Source organism: Alligator sinensis, unplaced genomic scaffold (genome assembly GCF_000455745.1).
Source record: "Alligator sinensis unplaced genomic scaffold, ASM45574v1 scaffold331_1, whole genome shotgun sequence".
Classification (NCBI taxonomy): Eukaryota; Metazoa; Chordata; order Crocodylia; family Alligatoridae; genus Alligator; species Alligator sinensis.
Window position 1 is genome coordinate 894,314 of NW_005842033.1, and position 9,580 is coordinate 903,893.

The 9,580-nt window shown below is 38.4% G+C and overlaps 1 protein-coding gene across 1 annotated transcript in view; it reads left to right on the top strand.

The window, feature by feature from the left end:
• Positions 1-9,580, top strand: part of TMEM242 (transmembrane protein 242) — a gene marked incomplete at its 5' end in the record, with an annotated part of 33,849 nt that overhangs the window by 4,280 nt on the left and 19,989 nt on the right. The window contains 2 exon segments of the mRNA XM_006022387.3: positions 1-48; positions 8,780-8,917. The exon segment at positions 1-48 is cut by the window's left edge and continues 30 nt beyond it. Coding sequence (XP_006022449.3) covers positions 1-48; positions 8,780-8,917 — 186 coding nt within the window.

Here is a 9,580-nt window from a genome sequence, read left to right on the forward strand (position 1 = left end):
ACAACACTTGCTTCAGCCAAGAAGAAAAACCCCAACTGGTTCAATAAGGTTTGTATCTTTTAAAATACTATAAAACCATGGTAAAAATATAAAATCTTTACTTCATAGAGGTGTCATCGTATGCAGATTTTGGCTATACTTATCATTAATGGTATAGTAATATTCTGAATTTCCTGGCTAAAGAGCATCATGCCTGATTTTGTACAGTTGAAATCAATGAGAGCAGGATCAGAATCTGTAAAATTCTGGAGTTGGTGTTCCTTGCTGCTTTAGTACTGCATCAGGGCTAGTTATAATAAATAAATGTTCAGCAAACTCTGTCAGTAACATTACACAAATTAAAAACACGATCATTCAAGCCCAACGTGTCTGCTTCACCCTAATTTGTCCATTGCAGCCCAAGTTATGTAACAAACATGGAACATGTAGTGCTTTGTGACTGGTGCATTGGTCTATGACTGATCTGTGGTACACTTTCAATCAGGTACATGAAAAACAGAGTTAGGTCATCTAAACAAATCCTGAAAATGTATTCAAGTCAACACTATTCAGTGTGCATAATGCATGGGTGGGTGAAATTTTAAAATATAGATTATATAAATAACATTGTATTGTCCTGATATAACTTTTGTGCCATATACACTTAGATCTAGAAAAATTTGAAGATATTTTATGCGCTTGGAGCCTTTTTTTATGTATGACATTTTGTGCCAAGTCACGTGGGCACAAAACTGGATTGTTTTTGGCCAAAAGTATTTTGAAGCTGCACATGTACTCAGTATAGGATGGCTCACTTAGTTTTATAATCCCTAAATCCTCTGCATTATTTAGAATCAAGAGCAGGTTATGGAATCAATATAGATAAAAACATCTTGACAATCTGGTTACTGTATGTAACCATATTTTTTCTTCAAGTATTTGCCCACCTGTTTCTTTAAAACTGATTGGCAAACACTGTGGCATAGAGATTGGAGCTGAAGAAGTTGGGTGCAGTAAACTCTCCATTATTATAGCTCCATAGATTCTGCTGCTGGAATAGATTTAAAAAATACCAAAAAGGAAGAAACATCAAGAAGAGGAGGTTCAGGCTCCAGTGCCGCCAGCTGATTTATAGATCTGCTGGAAGGCTTACAACTCAGATTGTGGCAATACTGAGAAAGAATGTCCCTTGCTAATTGTAGCTCATTTTGGTTTTTAGCCTTTCCAATTTTGTCCCTACATGGTTTTGTTATTTTTTTATAATCATCCTTAGCAGCATGTCCTTATTTCCACTTTTTTTGCGTGACTCCTTTTAGATTTTTAGAAGTTTAAAGATCTTCTGGCAAAGCCATACTGGTCTCTTTAAGGTGTGGGTACACATGCATGTGAAGTGTTCCAAATCCCAGAATGCTTGAATCTGGCACGCTTCAGCACTTTGAAGATGCACACCCATCCATTCTCCCCCCCACCCCCACCCAGCACTTCAAAATGGCTGTAACAGCATGCTGTTGCAGTACACTCTATTGCACCCTTGCTATTTTGAGCATTTCAAAGAAACTTGGAGCACTTCAAACAGCATATCTGTCTGTGACCTTAGTATAAATTCAGTCTTTCCTCTGTATTGGGAGTTTTCTGTTTTGCCTTTAATATGGTCTTTCTTGGACTCTGCCAGATCTTCTGAACTCCTTTTTGCCCTAGAATTTCTTTCCATAGAACTGTTAAGTCCCTGAGTCTGTCAAAGAAAGTACTCTAACAAAAATAATTTAAATTGGCGTGTCTGGTTTTGGAACATAACGTATCTCTTTTAAGAACAGGATTTTTTTTTCATAATAGCAGGTTTTATACTGGATGAACATTAAAAAAATTATTTAAAACTCTCAGCTGTTATCATTCATGGCACCCCAAGAGGTGCATCATCCTTTAAGTCCTTTCTGTCTGACATACATTTTCATTGTCATTGTGTCCCCTCCCCTGGCCCCCAGCTGTAATTTGCATCAAGTTTATTTTATACTGTCATAATCTGTTCTTTTTGAAGAGGAAATAGCTGAGATCCATTCCTTGTCTTCAAAATCCTACGTTAGGTTGGTTTGCTGTGGTTTTGCTATGGCCAGAAACTGTGAGTGGCCATTCAACATTGCTCTTGTTTTCTAATACTAAAGTATCTAGAAAATAGACAAACATATGAAAGATAGAAAGAAAGAAATGAAAATCCACTCTCTTCTTCAAGAAGGTGAACAGCAAAATGCAGTGGTGTCCATTTTTTCTGTTCTGTGAATTAGTAATCTTAGGAAATGAAATCTTCATAATTTTACAAGGAGGAAGCAAGCTTTACCACCTAAAACCTGAGACCGTGCTTCTGCCTTTGTTTGAGGCAATTTGCATCATCACAGAGCTTGGAGATACCTCGCCACACAAGAAATTCCTGCCCAGAAGAGCATTCCATCTTTTACTCATCTGTGAAATATGAAACACCATAACCAGAAGGAAATATGGCTACATCCTGCTTGACCCCAAACAACTTTGAGGTAAACAGACTCTTCCAACTTTTCTCTGAGCCTAACCTGCATAAAATGAACTGTGCCAAACAGGAGATTTTTACCACAGCTTTAACTCTCCTATGAAATATGAACTTTCATTTCTACCTATGAGAACTTTTACAATCTTTTCTCCTGTGCCTGAAGAAGGGTGCTTGTTCCTGAGAGCTTGCAATTAAAGATTTTTTTTTTTGTGCAAAATCTAGTTGGTCTAATAAAAGATATCACCTCTACCCCAAGTTCTAATTCCTTTCTAATCTTTTTAGGACAAAGTAATAGAAAATGGTCCAAACGTAGATAATGTTAAATAAGAAAATAATTAGCAGGACCTCTTAGTTGAGGAAAACCAGTAGGGATAATTAAAAAACAAAGCAAAACAAAACCAAATGCCACCCTCTGCAGGAACACTAGGAGTGCAGATGGGCGTAACAATTGAAACATTTCCAAATGAAACACGTTTAGAAATGCTTCTAAAAGGAAACGTTTCAGTAGGGAGCATGTATTTTGCCCATGGATCACTGCTGGCTAGAATGTTTCAAAACACCACCAGGGGATAGGCAGAAGTCTGATGCTCCAGCCCCAGTCCCATCTACCTCTCCTCTTCCCTTCCCAGCCAAATGGAGCAGTAGAGGGGACTGGAGCTTCAAGGTGGTGATGGTAACCCTGGGGGTCTGCTAGGGAGCAGGTGGCTGGGGAGGCTAATCTTATCTCTTGGTCTGGCAGGGGTGTGTCCCCCCCAGTGGGGACCTGGAGTGGGACTGGTAGCTAGACAGCTGGCAGGCTGTCCACCCGCTTTCTCCCACTCCCCCTGGACACTTCATTTAATAAGAAACGGGGTATTTTGTAGAAGATACTGCATTTTGTATGGGCTTGTTTCTAGATTCAAAAACATACGTAACATTCATTTATCCTACTTAGTGTATCCAAACTCTCATTTTTTTAACCTTTGAAAGGATTTGCAAAAACTCAGCACTTATCTTCATCTTTTGGGGAGAGGAATGTGTGAAGCAGTAATATTCAGTATTGTTTTATTACTTTCTTTAGATGTGGGAGTGTAGTCTTGTTGGTTTATATATGGGTAACCTATTGGTTGGTTTATATATGGGTAACCTATTTGCTTATTTATAATTGTATTGATTATGTGAATTTTAAACTTTGCAAGAGGTCTAGTAATAGATGTTTTACAAATACAGCTAAATAGCAAGAGTGCATTAAAAATATTGTTCTTTAAACCATGTCAGTCCTCTAGCAAGCAGTACAGTTGGTCTTTTTCTAATTGGCTTCTTTTTTTGAGCAACATGCTATGATAATTTAAACTAACTTTTTCTCAGGCATACCATTTTTCCTGGCTTAGTAACTTGTTCACTTTTGTACATACCTGACATGCCCCATCACTCAATGTGAAATGAATCAAGTGTGGCATTAGGTTGCCATCCCAGAATATGCAGATTGAAAATTACACCAAATCATATGTATGCTTTGCGGTGCAGAACTATATTTCCACTTGCTCTGCAGCTGAATTTTAGCAGTTTGCCCTCAAAAATCAATGTCTACCAAAAACTGAAAATCTTAGAGACCATATAAAGGGAATGCTACTGCTTGTCATGCTATCTATCTGTGAGGGTAGTTTAGTAATTTTCAGTGGCAGAAGGTAAGGATTGAAAATGATACAACCAACTACAAGGGAGTGGTGAACTACTTGTCAACAAAAAAAAACAAAGAGTAGGTCAGCTTATTTAATTTCATGTCAAATTGTATATTGTACATTTTGTATATTGTAGAACTAGCTATGAATATTTATATAATCATGGTAGATTTAGCATGCATAAATACTTCTTATGACAATAACAGCAGACACAGGCAATACAGGAAGGTGCAATCCCAGGCCCCAATCCTGTAGACAGTTAAATAGATGCTTAACTTTACTATCATGAATTGAAACAGAAATTGGAATGAACGTAGCTACACTTGCTGGTAAAGTTAAGTACAGGTTTATGTATTTGCAGTTTGGGACCCAGGTTTACTTCAGAGCCAATATAAACTTCATCCTGATTTGCAACATTTGGAGTAGAGACTGCCAATTAACAAACTATTTTATATGTATTTTATAAAATCAGATGTGAGTTGAAAACGTATATGGCAGCATCTTGTGATTTAAGTCCTCTTCATGCAAACACTTAAGCATCTGCTTATCTGTACTCTCATCAAGCCTGTATAATTTTGGCACCTCATTGAATAAAGTGGTTAAATATTTGATTATGACTTCAAGCACCTTGAAGGAAATGTGGCTTCTTTGCAAAGTAGGGAGTTGTTTGCATGGAGACAGGGCGGAGGCTTTTGTTATTAGTACTTCTGTAAAAGGTAATTTCAGTTCTACTTTCTTTTTCCTTGGACTCTCCCTCTTCCCCTGCCCCCCAAAATAGGAATTTGAAATGTCAAATCAATCTTCAAGCCAAATCATCTAACTTTGTTCCATATTATTGTGGCTTTTTTTTTTTTAAAAAGGAAGTGTTGTTTTTTGTTTTTGTATTCAGTAAGTTGTTTTTTAAAGTTGAGGTTGCAGTGAAGGTAAAATGTCATGCACTGACAAGTACGAACTTGTGCCTAAAGCCCCCTTCTCTAAAAACAGTATACCTAGGTACTGTATTTAATTGATGATGTTTTTTCTATGCTGTTGTATTTTCCCAGAAGTGATTTTTTTATAGCATTCCATTCACCATGTTTCTTATGGGTCTAAAAAGCTGCTGTGAACACTGTATGACAGGATTTCTGTAAACAGCACAGTTATCTGGATACTTAATACCCAGAAGAGGCAACTTGGGACCAAACTCTCTTGAAATACTGTCAATAAAGCCTGATCAATATTTTTCATTATCTCTTTTCTGATGCAATCAAACATTTAAATGGCATTCATTATTGGCAGAAGTTTTCACAAATAATATTAATGACTTCAATTTAGAGACTGGGTGTTGTGGGCAGATTTTGACCCTCATGTTCCAAAACAGAGAGATTCTTTCATTGTGTGTATTGAGACAAGAGCAGTATCAGAGAAAAAAAATCATGATAGAATTTTAAACCTAACAAAAGTATTGCTATGAATAGTCATTTGCTATTGAACAGAGAAACTAAGGCTTAATAACAATGATCAGTACAGTTTAAGTGTCTGTGCTTATACATGTATGCATACACATTCACTTAATTTTCACTTAAATGCCACTTAGATTTTAGAAGTTGAACACCTGTAATTCCAAGGTGAGAACTGGGCCAACAGGGCTCATTTTGTGTCTCTGCTGACTAACATTTTGTTAATAGCTTATCCTACTCAGACCATGTATACAAACTAAAGAACATTTTCTTTTATGTGTATATACTGCAATCAGGTGAATATGTTTAGAATTAAATCCTACAAATGAAAAAATAGGGGAAATTATTAATTTTGGGGATTAATTTTTTTTTAATATAGGGGTGTCTCACATGCAGCCCACAGGCTGGATCCAGCAGTGTCATCTGTCCTAGTGGAGAGACTACAGCAGGACTACTAGAGGGGCCAAGAATTCAGGGACCAGCCTGTTGCCAAAATCTGGCTTACAAAACCCCTGTTGGAGATGCATGTCAGTGACAGTGGAGCAAGCAAAGGCTCTCTGATACTGCTTGCCATGCTGTTTCTTGCCCTGATGCTGGAGGTGGGTCCAAATTCAGCCTGCGAGGATTCCCATGGTTCAGATCTGACCAGGGAGCCAAACTAGTTTGACACCCCTGACTTAATATGTAGTTTGATAAATACAAAGCTGAATGATGAGTTTCTGATTATATTTCATTTCCTAACCACTCTAGTGATGGGCTTTCTATATATGTTCAAATAGAAGTTCAGTCAAGTAAGGAGAACAGTGGAATCTGAAATAATATCTTTACAGAAATCATTTAAAGGAGACTAGAAGGGAAAATTTAGGGTTTTGTACTTGTACTTATTTTTTTAACAGGTTTATGGTTAATAACAAAAGATCTAAAGGACTGAGCATAATGCAGGGATTCAGTTGTAGAGGGTTTTTTGTGTTTATTACTTAGCTTAAAATACTAACATCAGTTCTTCTCTGATTTGGAAAGCCAAAGAACTGGTATTTTATCCCTTTTAGTGAAAAAATTTTGATACTTAATGTTTGTCAGTACTTAAAGAGATCTTTTCTCCAAATTACTGTGTTTATTTTTGCAAGCAAACAAAACCCAGAAATTTCTGAAGTTTGTGGTTAAAACTTCCTTTTACTGTCTTCTTAGAAAAATAGGGTAAAGAAGACAAAAATAGCTAACAAACTTAAGAAAACAACTTACCCTATGTCTTCTGTGGGCATCATATAAAACATACAAATTTATAAATGTAATAATTTTCCTTTGTTATATCACCTGTAAAAAAATATCAGAGGTAGAAATGTTTTAAATAAGCTTAGAAATCAAGCCAGTCCTAATACTTAGTTTTAATCATACATTTCATTTTACTGATCTTCATATTCTTTTGTAAGTGAATTGTCTTTGTTCAGATTTCATATAGCAAATTCTTTTGCTTATGGATGTATTTGTATGTGTGTGCACATCTAACTACTATTAGATACCTACAAACAACAATTTCATTCTTTTAAGAAATAGTCATCTAATGTTATACTTCCAGAATTTTAGCAACCCCGACAGCATTTTTCTGCGTTTACTGTGAAGCAATTTTTAAAAATGCACATGTGTGCTTGGGGTGTAGGTTGTAGCTGTGTTGGTCTAAGAACATAGGCAGACAAAGTTCTTTGGGTGAATCTGATGTCTTTTATTAGACCAACTAAATAGCTGGAGAACAATTTTTAAGCAAGCTTTCCGGTTCAAAGACCCTTCGTCAGGCTAAGGAAGTTTCAGGAAGAGCACGCATCAACTGCTGAAACTTCCTTAGCCTGACGAAGGGTTTTTGAACCTGAAAGCTTGCTTAAAAATTGTTCTTCAACTATTTAGTTGGTCTAATAAAAGTTATCAGATTCACCCAAAGAACCTTCACCTACACAGTGAGATTGGGCCCCAGCTGGCATGGCACACAGACCAACCTGGCACTGCTCATCCAGCCTGTGGAGTCAAAAGGTTGGGCACCACTGAACTAACTGAATCAGAGGGCGTAGGCTTTTTTGGGTAAATGCTTACTTTATCAGGCCCTTTGAAAGGACATGCATAGAATGAACTGTCGAAGGGTGATTTGAATACAAAAGACAAGGAAGGGTATGTTATGGTGACACCCAAAAGACCCAGTTGTGACTGGGGCTCTGTTGTGTTTGGCATGAGATGATTTTCCCAGCTGAATGATTCCATGATATTGCAGTATATCTTTAGTAAATTGATGCTTTGGAATCTGGATAAACAGAATAAAAATATCTTCTTATTCTGACCAAGAATGGCAAGCACAGAGACTGATTACTTTTCTCTGTTTTACCACTCTGTGGATTCTCTAGAGAAGTAAGTTCCAAGCAGTGCCCTAGGGCCGGAACCAAGACAATAAAAAAACATAACCAAGCCATTTCCAATACTCTTCTAGGTGATGCCTCCTCCAGTTCCCTCTATGCGACTCCCCCACCCACTGGGGTACATTCACCATATGAGGTTGAAGGATCTATGAGTCCCTGATGTTTCTCTGCATCTCTCTGATTGTATGCTTGGAGCAGAAGTGTGGATCTGCAGACATAAACTGCTGGAAGAGAGAAATTCCAGGAGTCATTCATGGGGATCGTTATGCTCTGATGTCATTGGATCTTGGACTATGGAGATGTTTTCAGACCTCCCATTTACTGACTCTTACTCAGTCATCTCACCTTCTCCCCCAACCTGTCAGTCAATCACTCATCCCCAGAAAACATTTTACATCAGGGCACTTGAGGCTGCAAAAACGCCATCCATTCTTGGGTAGGGAGGTTGCTCTTAGAAACTATTTTTGTTGCTGCAGTTTGGCCTTTCTTCAGGGCAGGGGAAACTTTTGTAAAAGCTGCTTGCTCTGCAGAGCTTCATGCAGGACTGTTGCCCATGTGGCATTTTTGGGGCCACATGGCATCAAAGTCCTGGTTCAGAAGGTTAGGGTGGGGGATTGGAGGCTCCACTCTCTTCTAGCTCAGCTCTCTGGTGTTGTTAAGCACTACCATGTCTCATTAGTACAGTTTGCTAAACAGACACTTAGAGCTCTATTATTTTTCCTTGCTTAGATTTTTTTAGAATCCTTTCCTTACTTCATCTTCACTACTTTTTCTTCATTCCAGGGTATTACTGCCACAGCTGCACTACCAGAGAGTGGTTCATCACTGGCCTTGCGAGCCCTGGGGTGGGGTTCTTTGTATGCCTGTTGTGGAGTGGGATTGATCAGCTTTGCTATCTGGAAGGCTTTGGGAGTCCACAGCGTGAGTATCAAGTATCATTGCTTTATAAAGTACTATATGTTTGGGTTGAAATTCATCCTCCACCCAACTTCAGCCTGGTACACCGGTCTCTTTGCAAGGGAAGGCAGTCAGATAGGGTGCATGCATCTGTATACCACAAAGGGTGCTTCATACCAGCCACAAAGAGGCTATTGGGGAAGGCACTGTGTGTGAGTGTTCTGGGGGAAGGACTCTTGGTACCACTCTCAGTTCCTTCACATAAGGGCTACCATTGCAGCCCACAGACCAAAATGGTAACCACAGACTTTCTGTGTGCTGAGAACAGTGAATACCAAACTGTCATCTGCTTAACTCTTTCAGTGAAGTCTGACTTTTGTGTTCAGTGTCAGTCTGCCTGTTTTCAGTGCCTTTGAGACTTGCAGCATCCAAGCATCTCACTTTTGCATTAGTACTTCCTGGTCTTAATAGCCCAAAGATATTTAAAAAAAAAAAAAAAGCAACTTGCTTATTGGTGTGTTTCTGTAGAAAGAAAGTGGGATGGAGGGTTCGTGTTACATAGGATGGGCAGTCCTCTGGTATGCTCATTAAGGGCCAAGAAGATGGGGAAACAAACACCTTGCTACTCCAGTGGCATGTCTGTAACACATTGGACTGTGCTAGGGAGCAGCACTGAAAACTCATCCT